Source organism: Oncorhynchus kisutch, unplaced genomic scaffold (genome assembly GCF_002021735.2).
Source record: "Oncorhynchus kisutch isolate 150728-3 unplaced genomic scaffold, Okis_V2 scaffold2604, whole genome shotgun sequence".
Taxonomy (NCBI): domain Eukaryota; kingdom Metazoa; phylum Chordata; class Actinopteri; order Salmoniformes; family Salmonidae; genus Oncorhynchus; species Oncorhynchus kisutch.
The window spans coordinates 1-16944 of record NW_022264549.1 but is presented as its reverse complement, the minus strand read 5'-3'; the positions used below and the strand labels follow the sequence as shown (position 1 = coordinate 16944).

At 40.6% G+C, this 16944-nt stretch overlaps 2 protein-coding genes across 5 annotated transcripts; one reads left to right on the top strand and one right to left on the bottom strand.

The window, feature by feature from the left end:
• The first annotated feature begins 3221 nt into the window (after positions 1–3221).
• LOC116370533 (TOG array regulator of axonemal microtubules protein 2-like) lies at positions 3222–11115 on the top strand. Of its 4 annotated transcripts, none has more exons than XM_031819792.1 (9): positions 3222–3330; positions 4217–4354; positions 4709–4841; positions 7599–8150; positions 8618–8879; positions 9188–9311; positions 9510–9615; positions 9767–9954; positions 10861–11111. In XM_031819792.1, the coding sequence occupies exons 4-9, from the start codon at positions 7668–7670 to the stop codon at positions 11042–11044; spliced, it is 1347 nt and encodes a 448-aa protein (XP_031675652.1). In that variant the 5' UTR covers positions 3222–3330; positions 4217–4354; positions 4709–4841; positions 7599–7667; the 3' UTR covers positions 11045–11111. The 4 variants fall into 4 exon arrangements, with proteins under 4 accessions (XP_031675652.1, XP_031675653.1, XP_031675654.1 ...); XM_031819793.1 differs by having other exon boundaries at positions 3248–3330; positions 4220–4354; XM_031819794.1 differs by lacking the exon at positions 4217–4354 and having other exon boundaries at positions 3281–3330.
• Positions 11116–13625: 2510 nt separating this feature from the next.
• On the bottom strand, positions 13626–14559 carry LOC116370532 (zona pellucida sperm-binding protein 4-like). Its single transcript, XM_031819790.1, has 3 exons — positions 14449–14559; positions 14201–14348; positions 13626–13911 (listed from the first exon to the last, which is right to left on the bottom strand). Exons 1-3 carry the CDS (start codon positions 14557–14559, stop codon positions 13718–13720), a joined length of 453 nt encoding a protein of 150 aa, XP_031675650.1. The 3' UTR covers positions 13626–13717.
• Positions 14560–16944: the final 2385 nt, after the last annotated feature.

Genomic DNA, 16944 nt, shown 5'->3' with positions numbered 1-16944 from the left:
TCCACATTGTAACAAAGTGTTTGTACACTTTAGCTATGCAGCTGTAATTAAATTTTTAAAAAAATACACTGAATTATTAGTATTATTATCAAATTATTAACATCCCCTCTTGACCTGGCCGATTTGAATTGGTCCTTGTGTGCAATTTGGTGCATAATATAGGGGAACAACATCACACTGCTACACCTATACAAATCTATCGACCACATCCATTTAAAGCAATGATTGTCAATTGAAAATGTGGTTGTTGTGTTATCCTGTTGTGCGGCTTGAGTGTCAGTCCCCTTAAGCACATTATTCCAATATTTTTCCATGCTCTGAATTGACAGAATGGACACTTTTGAAAAGATATTCGGTTAAAAATAAGAGTATGAATGACAATAAACGTATGACTTGGATTGTATGAATAATAGTGTAGTAAACAATATCGCTCAGCGTAGGAACTTTTGGTGTTTGGAAAGTTTCCGTTTTTAGTCTCCATGACACGTATCACTTCGTTGTCTTGTTGGTAATAGTAAAAATGCATGACAGTCCGCATTGTAATGGTCTAACAGGTGTTTTTCCTTTTGTTTCTCACAATAAACAGACATTTGAGAACGGAATTGCTTACTGTTGTACCTATGATGCACAGACACACAAAAGCTGTACAGTGTAGTTTGAATAATCAGTTTCAATTATTTGCAGATGTATTCCCTATTATTTACAAATCGAAAGATGTAACATTTGAAATGAATGTGGCAGAACAGTTTAGTATAGAGTTCTTGTGGGAGTCTTCTCCTTCAGTCTTTTTGCCTCCTTGGCCTCGCTTCTCATTACATGGGATTTCCCCAGTGCCAACTTCACATGAGATGGCCGCTGTCTACTGTCATGTGGTGCTGAATGACAGATATCGCTATGCCGATATTGCTGCTGTCCATGGACCTGAAATGTACAATCTTGCCTATTTGCATATGTACGACCGTCCAAACTTGACCCCACACTCATACACAAACATTAATGCTAATCTCTCACACACTTTCGAACATTGCACAACCTGCAACAAGACACTGAAAGATCATTTTATTCCACGTGTGTTTGTGTTTGAATAAAGACCCGAAGAATGAAATCAATGTGTGGATGTTGATTGGACAATGTATATGTGCTTTGCAGAAGCCTTTTTTTTTAAATTCCCTGTAGCGTGTATTTTACTGGAGCATGATCAGATTGCTTTGTTTAAACCAGAATGAAGATTTGGTCTGAGAAACTAGGCCGATTATAGCACGATAGCTTTATTTTTATTTTTAATAAGGCAATGTATATATGACCCCCTTTCAAAGAGTCACTCATTTATCACTTTCTTGCAGATATACAGTGCCTTCAGAAAGTGTTCATACCCCTTAACTTATTCCTCATTTTGTTTTCTTACAGCCTGAATTCCAAATGGATTAAATTATAGTTTTTTTATCATCTCACCCAGCTACAGACAACACCCCATAATGACAAAGTGAAAATATGTTGTAATTTTTTCTCAAATGTATTGAAAATGAAATACAGAAATATCTAATTTACATAAGTATTCACAATACATGTTAGAATCACCTTTGGCAGCGATTAAAGCTGTGAGTCTTTCTGGGTAAGTCTCCAAAAGCTTTGCACCCTTGGATTGTACCATATTTGCATTACCATAATATATACAGTACCAGTCAAAAGTCTGGACACACCTACTCATTTAAGGGTTTTTCTTTATTTTTACAATTTTTTACATTTTAGAATAATAGTGAAGACATCAAAACTATGAAATAGCACAATTGGAATCATGTAGTAAGCAAAAAGTGTTAAACAAATCAAAATATATTTTATATTTGAGAATCTTCGAAGTAGCCATCCTTTTCCTTGACCACTTTGCACACTCTTGGCATTCTCTCCAACCTTTTCATGAGGTAGTCACCTGGAATGTTTTTCAATTAACAGGTGTACCTTCTTAAAAGTTCATTTGTGGAATTTCATTCCTTCTTAAAGCGTTTGAGCCAACAGGTTGGGTTGTGACAAGGTAAGGATGGTTTACAGAAGATATCCCTATTTGGTAAAAGACCACGTCCATTTTATGCCAAGAACAGCTCAAATAAGCAAAGAGAAACAACATCCCATCATTACTAAAGACATGAAGATCAGTCAATATGGAACATTTTAAGAACTTTGAAAGTTTCTTCTAGTGCAGTCGCAAAAACCATGAAGCGCAATGATGAAACTGGCTCTCATGAGGAAGACCCAGAGTTACTTTTGCTGCAGAGGATAAGTTCAGTAGAGTGAACTGCACCTCAGATTGGAGCCCAAATAAATTCTTCACAGAGTTCAAGAAACACATACATCTCAACATGCACTGTTCACAGAGGAGACTGCGTGAATCAGACTTTCATGGTCAAATTGCTCCATTGAAACCGCTACTAAAGGACGGACACCAAAAATAAGAAGAGACTTGCTTGGACCAAGAAGCAATGGACCTTAGACTGGTGGAAATCTGTCCTTTGGTCTGATGAGTCCAAATTCGAAATTTTTGCCTTTCAATGTGTGTGTAAAGAATCCAGGGTGTTTAGTTGGGTCTACTCTTCATTATAAAACTATTTGTTGAATGGTTTAAAATCCATCAGAAGCTGAATAAGTCTTGACGGGGACAGAGCTTGTTTTGACAAGGAAAGTGAAAAGGACTGAGGGAAAGTAAAATGGAAAATACATGGAAAGGAACATGGAAGAACCTCAAAGAACATTGCATTTTCAAGATCATGTAACATCAAAATGCATCTTATATTCCTGCCCTGACAGAAAAACCACATGATTTCAACTTACATTTTATGTGAGCACAAATTACATTTTGGAACACAACGTGATCACATTTTCACATGTGTAGTTTAATGTAATCACATATTGCTTTACATGTTATCACATTATCTTCACATAAGATTACATAAAAACATGTTTTTGGTACACTTCCCGTGTTCATGTGAAATTCATGTGTTTTTTGCGTAAACGCCCTGCAGTTCCACACTCAAGGATCTTAATAATGCTTTAAATGCACATGTATGATTGTGCATGTGTAATGGGTTGAAAACAAAGTCACTAAAAACAGACACCCATTTATTATTTATCCCCCCTAATTGTTTCTGTATTTGTCTTAATGAATCTTAATGGGATTTTCTACATACTTTATCGTCAGCAGTCCATCAGGCCAATAGATGGCGCTGTTGCACTGTTGTAGCAGGAGAAACATTAAGTTCTGGTCAAGTGCTCACCATCTGCAGAATAAGGACCAGAACTTTACAGAGGTAAACTGTGTCAGTTCTTTTACTATTACAGGTATGTAACAGCACTTCAAACGTTCAAATATATACACAATATGTAATAACATGCTATTTAACAACTTTGTCAAGATATTATCACGTTAGGAAAGGTTTTGTTTTGGCTTTGTGTCGAACTGAGTGAGAGAAGAAGGTGATTTACATTGAGTGAGAGTGTATGTTAGCTTGATGCTAGCTGAGGTAAAAAAAAACATTTACGAGTCACAAAGACTATGTTTACTGAGTAGCTGACTTGTACTGGATTTTGTCTAGGAGATTTTTTATCAAGAATCCATTTGTTAGGGATTTCTGAGTTGGTTTTACATGTTATTGGTTGTTTTGTGTAAAATTGTGCTCACTAGCTGGTAAACTGGCCGAGCACGCTCAGTCTGGTGGACTTTTAGTGCATACAGTGAGAGAGAGACGATTTTCTGGAGGTGCCACTATCTTAAAGCTGAATGTATTGTTGTCACTTTTCTATAGAGGTAGAGGTATATAGAGAAACATTCAGTTATTTATGGTTTCATATATAGGTGTTTCTATTGTATGAATGTGAAATACATTGTGGTTTTCATGTGAAACCGTACACTAAGACAGGGTTATTTGTGGAACATTTTTTATTTCTGCTTTAGGTAAAGTGCATTTGTTGTTTAATTTAAAGTGTGCACTTGTTTGATGTGAATATTTTCAAAGTACTAACAAGAAAATAGACAATTGAACAAGAGAAAAAAAATATTCTTCAAAATAAAGAAAGCGGCAGAACTTTGCAGACTTAAACTTGTGTCCGTTCTTTTTACTATTGCAGGCCACCTCAGCTACACATGTACTCTGTCTGCACACGCATCCACGCATGCACATACACACGGACAAACACACACGAATGTTCTCTCTCTTGTGTTTGTCAGCAGTTCATCGTGGCCCTGTCGTTCGCCTCCTTCACCAAAGCTCTGTCAGGGACCTACATGAAGAGTGCCATCACTCAGAGAGACACTTTGACCTGTCCAGCTCTCTCATCGGACTCATAGACGGCAGCTTTGAGATGGGTTTCAACAATAACATTGAGTTGCTTGAGAATTCATGTAGTAAAAACCAGATACAGACTACAATATGATAAAAAAAATGTGTGGTTCAATCAGAGTCTGCTCTCAATACTGTCAGTATTGATATATATATATATATATATATATATATATATATAAATACAGTTTTATAGTTGTTCCTATTAATTGATTGACTGGCGTTTGTCCATGACTCTACTGTCAAACCCCTAACATTGTTGTATTTGATGCTGTGTTGTTGCAACCTAGTATCCAAACTGATATGTCATTTTTAGTTGGAAAAAAACAGTGTTTATAATTTGCAATTCCTGACTTCTGTAGTGTTGTGGTTTCTTGCAGGTAACCTGCTGTTCCTGGCTGTGGTCAGCCATTTTGGGGCGAAGCTGCACCGGCCCAGGCTCATTGCTATGGGCTGTTTCCTCATGGCTGTAGGATCCTTCCTCACAGGCCTGCCACACTTCTTCATGGGACGGTAAAACAACTGAAATACTGGTTAAACGTATACTTGTAGAGATACTCCAATGCGGAGGATAGTTTCACTTTAGAAAGAAAGAAATGTATCCAGTTGTTGATTAATTTCAGTTAACTTCGAACTAAAGTCTTGCGTAATTGGTCAGCTGCTTGATTGTCAGATTTTGAAATTATGCTTTATAGCGAAAGCAATCCAAGCGTGTGTAAATTTATCGATCGCTAGACAAAACATTAAGTACACTTAGCATCAAGTAGCTCGGTCACGAAAATTAGAAAAGCAATTCAATTTATTGTTTACCTTTGATGATCTTCGGATGTTCTCACGAGACTCCCAGTTACACAACAAATGTTCCTTTTGTTCCATAAACATTATTTTTATATCCAAAATCCCTCTGTTTGTTTGGCGCGTTATGTTCAGAAATTCACAGGAAAGAGCGGTCACGACAACGCGGACAAATTCCAAATAGTTTCCATAATGTCCACAGAAACATGTCAAAAGTTTTTTATAATCAATCCTCAGGTTGTTTTTAAAATTATGATCGATAATATATCAACCGCAAATATCTTTCACAGTAGGAGAGGGAAAAGCAATAGCTGTCCAAAATTGGTTGCTCGAGCAAAACTCATGTGACCACTTGATGCAATGTTATGTTTCTGGCTCATTTTTCAAAATAAAAGCCTGGAACTATGTCTGAAGACTGTTGACACTGTTGAAGCGATAGGAAACGGAATCTGACTCAGTTACACCAGCTCCGTCAGGAGGAATGGGACAAAATTCACACAACTTATTGTGGGAAGCTTTTGGAAGGCTACCCATAAAGTTTGACCCAAGTTAAACAATTCAAAGGCAATGCTACCAAATACTAATTGAGTGTAGGTAAACTTCTGACCCACTGGGAATGTGATGAAAGAAATACAACCTGAAATAAATCAATCTCTCCTATTATTCTGACATTTCACATTCTTAAAATAAAGTGGTGATCCTAACTGACCTAAAACAGGGGATTTTTACTAGGATAAAATTTCAGGAATTGTGAAAAACTGAGTTTAAATGTATTTGGCTAAGGTGTATGTAAACTTCCGACTTCAACTGTGTATATATATATAAACTCAGCAAAAAAATAAGTGTCCTCTCACTGTCAACTGCGTTTATTTTCAGCAAACATAACATGTGTAAATATTTGTATGAACATAACAAGATTCAAGATTCACTCTTCCACCTAGGTACCTGAAAGTACAAAGACATTTCTGGGGGGAATGGCCCTAGCTCTCACCCTCCGATCCAACAGGTCCCAGATGTGCTCAATGGGATTGAGATCCGGGCTCTTCGCTGACCATGGCAGAACACTGATATTCCTGTCTTGCAGGAAATCATGCACAGAACGAGCAGTATGGCTGGTGGCATTGTCATGCTAGAGGGTTATGTCAGGATGAGCCTGCAGGAAGTGTACCATATGAGGGAGGAGGATGTCTTCCCTGTAATACACAGCGTTGAGACTGCCTGCAATGACAACAAGCTTAGTCCGATGATGCTGTGATACTCTGCGCCAGACCATGACGGACCCTCCACCTCCAAATCGATCTCGCTCCAGAGTACAGGCCTCGGTGTAACGCTCATTCCTTCAACGATAAACGTAAATCTGACCATCACCCCTGGTGAGACAAAACCGTGACTCGTCAGTGAAGAGCACTTTTTGGCAGTCCTGTCTGGTCCAGCAACGGTGGGTTTGTGCCCATAGGTGACGCTGTTGCCGCTGATGTCTAATGAGGACCTGCCTTACAACAGGCCTACAAGCCCTCAGTTCAGCCTCTCTGTTTATTGCGGAAAGTCTGAGCACTGATGTAGGGATTGTGCCTGGGAAACATGGGAAACAGTGTTTAAACCCTTTACAATGAAGATCTGTGAAGTTACTTGGATTTTTAGGAATTATCTTTGAAAGACAGGGTCCTAAAAAAGGGACGTTTATTTTTTTGCTGAGTTTATATATATATATATATATATATATATATATATAGTATTTACAAATTCACCACATTCATGATTTTATATGGGAATCAAAAAGCTTTCATTGATGTTCACCATGTGCTGATGTGCTCAGCACTGTCAACAGACCCCCATTATGACATCACAATGTAACGGAAGCCTTGCCATGATAAATGGTTGCAAATTCAAATCCCCGAGCTGACAAGGTACAAATCTGTCGTTCTTCCCCTGAACAGGCAGTTAACCCACTGTTCCTAGGCCGTCATTGAAAATAAGAATTTGTTCTTAATTGACTTGCCTAGTAAAATAAAGGTAAAATTCAAATTAAATTTAATAACATTGCTGGTTCCATCTGACAAGCAACATTTAATTTCCACTCATTTCTTGATAGATCTCTCACAGAGATAGGTTAAGTTCTTATTTTGAGAGTGTTAATATTTATCATCAATGGCTTATCGAGGGAGAAAATCAAGTGAGTTTGACAAACTCCAAAAAGAGAACTCACAGATGAAGAGTCTCATCGAAAACCTGAGGAAGCAAAACATGGCTTTAAACCAACAGGATGACCAGGACAAGTTTTCAAGTTTTGTAAGGCTCATCAGTTTTTCAAATGTTTTCCCAAAAATATCACTGTTTATTTTGTGGTTTCATAGACATACAGTAGGCCTACATCCATAAAATCTTTAGCTTAAAGGTTTTTTATGACACACTGTGGAAACTATTTTGCCTACTTCACTTCTGCTATACATTTCATACTGTACCATTGTGATCCAGGGCTATCAGGAGAGCTACCCAGTCCCAGAGGGCCATCGTGGCTTCATCAGTGATGCCAGACTTCTGCAGATGCAGAGAGCTGAGAAAGAGACCATGGAAGCAAAGCAAAGAAAGATAAGTGCTATCCATGAGAATTATGTCCGGACTGCTCTCATCCGGGTTGGCAGCACCTTCGCGCACCACTTCGTCCCCTCTATTCAGTGCATTCCGTGGCCGAAAGCTCCACCGAGGCCTTTGCCACGAAGGCTTGAGCACATAGCTCTGGCCCCACTGAAGAACGTGGTGGGGGTGGACGGAGCCCAAGTTCGACCCGGATCTCACTCTCTGGAGTCCATCCAGGTAAATAAGTCATTCAGCAGCAGTAGCGTGTGGCCTGTTCCCGTCCCTCCCACTGGAGCTCCCTCCAAGAGGGGCAAGAAGAAGAAGGGCAGGCGGGGAGTCAAAGCCCTGAAAGTCCAGTCGGATCAGGGCTGTGCTGACAACAACGGACCCATTGACCTGATGGAGGAGGTGAGGGACATCGAGCCTCACCTGAAGGAGGAGGCCTGGAAGGTAGGATGGACTTAGAATTTATTGTAAATGTGAACATTTGCAGTTCAGAATTATACTTGGACTGATAAATTGCCAAAACAGATAGTGGTTCCATGTCTTAAAATCAAATCAAACTTTATTTGTCACATGTGCCGAACACAACAAGTGTAGACCTTACCGTGAAACCAACAGTGCAGTTCAAGAAGAGTTAAGAAAGTATTTACCAAATAAATAATAAAGTAAAAATAAATAAATAATAAAGTAAAAAAATAATAATAATTAAAGTAACACAATGACATAACAATAACGAGGCTAAATACAGTACCGAGTAAGTGTGTGGGGGTACAAGTTAGAAAGGATACTCTCTTTTTGACAGCATGATAGAATAGATCCTAGAATACAGGATCTCTCTGTGTATTAGTTTATGTATATACTAGTTCTATATGTATTTCTATGATGGGAGCATTGTTTTCTGGTCTACACCAAAGGTGGTACATGAGGTGAAGGCCATGGGCAGGAGAAGTTTGGGCTCGGCCATGTCCATGGGGGAAATAGCCACCAGCTCTCTGGGAAGCCTGAGCTCAGTGGATATGAACACCCCTGCGGAGCTCCGTGACTACTTGGATGTTGGGACCCCGGTCAAGTTGCGTGACAGCCCACCCAGGCCTGCTCCCCCTCCTACCAAGCCCAGGAGCAAACAGCCTCGGCCTATAAGGTTCCTTAGCCTGCCAAAGGCTGCCACCGGCTCAGGTCAGTCCCTCTCATGTACTCACACTAATGTAAATTAGACAGGGAGATGAAGCTAGGTAGATTGATAGAAAAACAGTAGGAAGGGAAGAGACACAGATGGCTTTAGCCCAGGGCCACACTTGATTTGCCTGTTTCACAGTGAGATAACCTTTACTCAAGGTTAATTGGACCCTGCTTCTGAGCAGGGAGAGCACCAAAAATATATGTGCTAAATTTAAAATGATATCATAATGAACTAGTGTTAAAAGCTACAAACAGATATGAAAATGAGTAAATACATAAATAAGATGTCTGCTGTCAACCCATAGACAATAAGGCAGCCAGTGAGCCAAAGGGCCAAATAAAGAACCAGGCCAGATTGCAGCCCCTGTCCAACCCAGAGCAGGCCCTGACTAAGACCTTCAAGCTGCTCCACTCTCCCTCTGATGACTGGTGAGCATTCACCCTAGACAAGACCAATGGAGCTAGGCTAAAGGAAGCACAGTATAGTGTCCTTGGAAATGTAGATTTGAGCTACAGAGCGTAGAAACTTCTGAATTTAAGAGACCAGAGTCCTAATTGATGAACATAATTTTAATGTTTTTGGAAAATGTTGTGGAAAATGCTTACGTTTCTTTCACTGATTTGCAGGGAGAAGAAGATCGAGGGCTTGACCTCTCTCCGTGTGATGGCTCAGAACCACATGGACATACTGATGCCTAAACTCCATGATATCTGCCTTGCCATTATAAATGAGGTAGCTGTATTCATTCACTGCCCTATTCATTCATCTGCACAAATCTGCTACATTTGGAGAACACGTCAAATTATTGTGTCATGTTTCTGATGTCTGTGGGTTGTACTGCTCAACATTAATAGCTGGTCCTGTGCATGTTACTATGATTCAGGTGAAGAACCTGCGCTCTGCAGTGTCTTGTGCTGACAGTGAGGTGGAGGGGACGGCACGCGTGCTGCTGCACAAAGCCAGCGAGGCCAACGCCTTCATCCGGCAGGGCGCCAACTTTGCCCTGGGTCACATGGTGCAGAGCTGCACCCCTACACGTGTCATGAATGCCCTGCTGGTCGGTGGGCTGAGGTAAAGAGGGAGAGGGGTCAATTAACACTCACTAAGGGGTAGATCCGGACTTCCACAAATTGTCCCATTATCCAAATCTCGAAATTGAGAAGATTGAAATACTGCTAGTTTTTAATTAACTGCCTTTTTCATCAGCATGCTAGGTTATTCCACAACACTTCCGGCAGCAACTCACCCCAACGCTAGATGTCACATTTCAATGGAATCACATTTTTTTGTTATGTCTTATACTTCCTTGTGTTGTGTACTTCTTATTTTACCATTGCGTTATTTAGATTATTTTTAGCCATTGGTGGAGAGGTACTGTCTACTGATGTGTGCTAGCCTTTGGGGAGTAACAAGTCATTTATAAACATTTATAAAGTGTATATATAGTGAACACTTTAGATTAGGGGCTATTAGTGAGGCACTGAGGTATTCGTAAGTACATGTACTCACATTCATAAATGCACTCATTAATAAATACATTTATAAATATGTATATAAATGGTGAGTCAAACCATTAATCAACCATTAACAAATGCCTTGACAGTAACTCCTTTATAACTGGTTTATAGTACATTAGTAGTACATTATTAATCATTTACATATTGTGATCATACTATGATCAAACACCTTATTAGTAAGTCATGAACAAATCATTTAAAATAGCTTTTATAAATGTGTAAATAACTATTTATAGATTTCTTATTGACATTTACAAATGTAGGAATAATGATTAATAAATGGGAAGTAAACTCTTTACAAACAATTTATAAATGGTATATTAAGGGACCTTAATATAAAGTTTTACCGAACATTTTGATCCATCGATGAGACTTCATCAATACAATCCATTATCATTCATCTCCTAACTCATGTATCTCTATGACATATAACTGATGTGCTCTGTTTTTCCTTCCTCAGCCACCGTAACGCTGCGGTGAGGAGCTGCACTGCTCAGCACCTGGAGAGACTGGCTGAGGTCATGGGGACGGCTCGTCTCCTGTCGGGGAAGAAAGACCTCACTGACCGTTTCTTGATTGCCGTCAGTAAACTGGCTGTGGACCCTTCACAGGAAGTCAGGTGGGAAGTTCCTCCTGTAAAGTAGCTTGCTTCAACATAACAGTTAAGGCCGGGATTCAACCATGGCTCGCTATAGCACTAGATCGCCAACAATGCAGCTTTTAAAGGTAATTTAGTATTGAGTCAACATCTGCAGCATTTACCACGAATACAAATTGAAATTGACTTTAAAAGCCACATTGTCGTCTGTCTACAGCATCTATGCTAAAGGGTGTCATGGATTGAATTGCAGATTTGAGGTATTCCAAAACAACCACAGGTTCTCTTGGAGGGGAATAGTAATTGAAAACAAAAAGGAAAAATTATAAACACAAGTAAGTGCTACGTGGCATAGGACAATCCAAGTCCAGGCACCCATGTGGGTTTGAAAGTTAAAAAGCCAAAGCTTAGCCGGGATGTTTGGCCGGGAGGGATGTTCTTCTCCCATCGCCAACTAGCGACCTCCTGTGGTGGGCGGGGTGCAATGCACGGACACGGTCACCAGGTGTATGGTGTTTCCTCCGACACATTGGTGCTTCCAGGTTAAGCGGGCATTGTGTCAAGAAGCAGTGCAGCTTGGCTGGGTTGTGTTTCGGAGGACGCACGGCTCTCGACCTTCGCCTCTCCAGAGTCTTTACGGGAGTTGCAGCGATGGGCAAAGATTGTAACTACCTATTGGATACCACGAAATTGGGGTAAAAATTTAATTACATTACAAATCTAAATGAGTCCAAATATTCCGTACCTGATTCAGTTTCCTTCCATCTGTTTGGTGCCATGAGCGCTACAGCAACACCGCTTAACCAAATAAAGGTCTCTTCCTGGCGCACACTTGCCTTTATAAAGGGTAACAACACCCCAAAATCGACATGTCTTCCGTTTTTCCCAGACCTCAAAAGTGGTTCCCTGCTAGGGTTTTAAACATTGTCATGGACATAGAACATCTAATCGTGTTATATTTCTATTAAAAAGGTGTACTTTTGAGAGCGAAAACCTGCAGAAGCAGAGACAAACGGTCGACGGGGGAAATGTTAACGAAGAATAGGGGGATTTTTTTGGGGGGGGGGGGTATCAGGCAAAAGGGATTTTACATGAACATTAGCTAGCTAAATAAGGTTAGCAAGATGCTGCTACACTTGACCGTGGTATTTGTTCATGTTTAGCAACTCCCAATTAGCGCATTCCTCTAGGACAGTCACTTGTGCCTGAATTCAACAAAAAACCAACAACTATTCAGTCAGTGTTAAGAGCAGTTGTTTGAAACCAATCGGAAAGGCAAGCCAAGCTTGCCAGCCGCTCTTGATTTCCATTTGACTGACCATCAGTTTGGCACAACACTGAACTCTAGCCAACCAAAAGGATAACATTGAGTAAAAAGGTGTAGGTAACGCCAACATTAACCTTTTCACACGCGAGTTCCAAATATCTTCAACAGTCGCCCCAGTGGGAGTTGATTTTATGCGCGTGATGTCAGAATGCACTCACCGTTCCAACATGTGGACATTTAACCCGCGCTGACCTCAGACCAAGGCACACTACCTGCTAATTTTGTATAGGCCGTTTCAACTTCTAATTTTGCCTCATTCATTCACAAATGTAGCCCATTTCACTGTTGCAGATCATTTCCATTTGAGAATTTAATGAGCCGGACAAACTTTCCCTCAAAAGAAAGCCCAAGCACTTCCACAGATCAAGTATACAGTCCTTGAACATTTATTGTGTTCCTTACAAATAACTGTGGACATGCGTGCATTCTGATCAAAGTGCCTTATTTTCTGTGTAACGTGCTGTCGTTTCTACTGTAGTGTACCGTAAGTATAATGTACTTAGCATTTTATTCATGCTTTCTGATTCTTGCCTAGATTGTAATGGACACGTGTGTAAAACACTTTTGAAGGTGGTACTGAATATGAGCTAATGCTAACGCCATACAATGCAGTCAGGTTATCACGTACGCGTCTGTCAGACTAATGGTGATCTCAACTGGAGTACCCCCATTGTCTTGAATGCACTGAATTCGTTAGTTGATTTGAACACGGCATCAGAGTGTAAACTATGGTACCTCAGGGTTGCCAGATCAGACCCCCTTTCCAGGGATATTTAGCTTAGAAAAACTGTCTGCCCCGCCATTTATTGTTGATAAATCCCCATCTTATTAATATTTCCTGCATCATCCTCTCCATAATACCTTCCCCCAAGGACTTCACCTCCCAAAATGGATTGAGCTATATCTTGCAACTCTGTTTAGCTTTCGTGCTAAGGTTGTATTGGCTTTTTGATTAGTTAACTGTAAACTACTTGTCATGTGTACGCCGTAACAAGTACACAGATTTGTCACATGCTGAAGTGGCCAAACTAAGTTAAGACCTCAGGAAATGGGCACAGTGAACGGCATTCTGGGATTAGGGAGTTCTTGCTTGACAAACATGGCTGCCATATTTTCTAAAATAGATTTACATGTTCCAATGGTACGCTGCAGGGACCAGTCAGTGATAACAAGCATGTGATCGTACGCGCCAGACTCTCCCATAAGTGTTATATTGGGTGGAGATCTGGTGACAGACCGCACATGGCTCAAACCATTGTGACCACTCATGACATATGGATGGGGGCATAGCCAAGGTAGCCAAAGTAAATGGCCTGCCAAGCATGATAGGTTGCTAATTACTCAGGAACCACACCTGTGGAATAACACTTGTTTAGGCCCAAAAACAACATGTTACCCATTAATGATGAGATTCCACCGGGGTCGGGAGTCACGGTCCTCGTTGAGGGTGGCCCAGCAGTGGTCAAGCACCAGCGCTACCTTGGGGTCAGAGGACCTGGTCAGCTCCACCTCAAAGTGCAGAGGCTGTCTCAGGTACCTCACCACTGGATAGTCCTCCTCCTGGTGGAACGTGTTATACGAGGCGTCTGGAACACAGAACAAGACAACCGGGGGTCGTGTTCAGTGGGCAACATCTGAACTTGTCCATTAAGAAAAGCTTGTTTATAATATCCTGTTGTGCCCCGATGAACACAAGCCATTTATAGCCAAATCAGCTCCTCACCGTTACTACATAGCCACACCTGTATATCTCAGAACGCAAGAGTAATATATCACAAGGCTTACATTTTTGGGAATGGTTTTGTAAAGGAGACCTTCCAAGATTCTTTTAGAGGCTAGGGGTCAAGTTGAAATTCTGAATTTGTGCACGCTTACCCTGAACGAGTCTCATTCTGAACATTAGTTGACCCGTCCCAGTCTCTGCAAAAGGCTCGTTGTCAAGCGGCCTGGTCAGGAAGGCCAATGTGCGAGTGATGTTGACCACATAGTAGCAGGAAACCTTTAACCTAAAAAGAGTATGCAACTTCAATAGGGGAAACTTCAAGCAGTGGAGTGGACACACTGATAGTAGAGGCACATTTTCATAGTCATTTTACCTTCCTGGTGGTGCCACAGGAGTTCACAGTGAAGTGGAAGCAGGCGAAGCGATCATCACTGTAGGTGGGACCACGGGCGGGGTCGCTCAGGGTCAGCTGACCGGGAGCAGACTCCACCTTCATCGCCAGCGCAGTCATCGTTCCGTTAGAGAAACACTCTTGGAGGTGGGGGAGCAAAAGACAGGTAGCCATCAGACCTGGGTTCTGTATTTGTTACACTTAATTGAGCTTGCCGAGCACAGTAGAACCAATGGAATAGCCCTAAATATGCAAACCATGCCCATCTGGTTCTCCAGATTGAATTGAAGAATACACCTGAAGTCGTAAAATGTCTAACTAGTAATTTGTTATGCTAACTATCTAGCAAGAGGTTGCATAGCAACATCATCAACTTCCGGTTGACAGGTGAAGAGCTAGTACACGCGACTGAAAGCATACTGTTCGTTTACAGGTTGGAACAACCTATTTCGTATGTTTTTGCAGTCCTTTTTTGGAACCCTATAAGCTTAAATGTTGCGGCATCCTGCAGCACATCTTGCGTGGTTCCGCATAATTCTATGGCACGTTATTTAAGTGTCAGCCAAGACGCAATTTACCACAATCTGCCACCATCTACCACAAACGGTGGATGCATAAGCTCAAAACTTTCGAAAGTAACTGTACATCTGACAACTTTATCAGATGTAACATTTTACTGGTTGTCTCAGATAAAAAAACACTACTACTTTGTTCTCCTGTACCTCTTCTCCCTGCCTGTTTGTTCTTCTAGATTCTCCCCTTCCATCTATGTCCCCATCTGTGGCAAAACCACCCCCGTCTCCTTTTCCAAACATTTTCCACCAAAAAATGTGTACAGTCTTGTAGGTAGACTCATCACTGATCCTTTCACCTTCATCCATCTCAGACGTACTCTCATCTGGGCTACCTGCACAGCCTACCTCAGTACAGATGTGCAGATCCACCAACCAAACGCACCACTACATTCACTTCCGAAACCGAATGTTTTGATCGAACACAACATTTTTTAAATAATAATAATTCAATGTCCAAAGTCAGATTCCGCACTCATCTGGTACATTGTGATTCAAACTGTAGCCCAAATGAGCGTGCTCTGGTATCAATGCTCATCGGGAGAAGTCCTCAACTTCAAACGTTGTTTTCTACAGCAAAGCTGGCTTACCTTACGTATTCACTACTGCACTTGTTTATTGCAATTGAATGGTAAAAACACATCCAAGAAACACCCACATCAAACCACACCCCCAAGACAATTCTTGTTTGCCTTCAGTCATGGCCGCTAGCATTTCTTAATGAGCATTGATGAAAAACAAGAGCTGTGCTCGAATACCCACACTAACATACTGTATACTACATACTTAATGAGTATATACTGAATACTATATATTATTAGTTCATTTTAGTATTCTGTAAACGAACAGTATGCTTTCAATTGCGCGTTCTAGCTTTTCACCTGTCTACCGGAAGGTGATGCTGTTGCTATGCAACCTCTTGCTAGCTATCTAGCATAACAAATGACTGGTTAGACATTATACGACTTCGGGTGTGTTCTTAAATTCAATCAGGAGTTCCAGAATGCGCTCATGAATTCAGAGCTTTGTCAGATTGTCTGTTTGTAAATTCAGAGCAGAGTAGACAGCCAGAGCGAATTTACGAAAGCACCAAAATGTCCATTGAGAACGCACAATGACTATACCATTTAGCTAAGCTCAGAATGACAGGAATAATCACGTCAAACATTGGGTAGTTAGTTAGATAGCCTATAGTTATTATACTGTCAAGTTTGATCTATAAGTAGCCAACTAACGTTAGGTATCTAGCTAACAAACATACCGGTACATACTGCTGTAACTGATACGCTATGTGGTTCGTAAGACCAGTGTAGCTAACAAATTGTCAGCCAATATAACGTGTAAGTTAACTTATTTAATATTTGTCATAATTAGTTAAAGCAATGAATTTTGTATCCGCTCTCGTTGTACTTCGACTGCATATTTTCCGCCATTTTCAACAAATCTGGAAACGATGTGAAGCCACGCCCATTTCCTGAAGAATTGCATTATTGGCCCTAAAGTACGGAAACAGTGTCCATATTTTGGCGAATTTAGTACGACATCCTGGAACATTTGGCATACTAAATATATCCATAGTATTTTTTTATTTCTATTTTATTTCACCTTCATTTAACCAGTTAGGCTAGTTGAGAACAAGCTCTCATTTACAACTGCAACCTGGCCAAGATAAAGCAAAGCAGTTCGACACATACAACAACAGAGTTACAGATGGAATAAACAAACATACAGTCAATAATACAGTAGAAAAAGTCTATATACAGTGTGTGCAAATAAGGAAAGGATAAGGGAGGTAAGGCAATAAATAGGCCATGGTGGCAAAGTAATTACAACATAGCAATTAACACTGGAATGGTAGATGTGTCAGAAGATGAATGTGCAAGTAGAGATACTGGGGTGCAAAGGAAAGGCAAAATAAATAAATAAATACAGC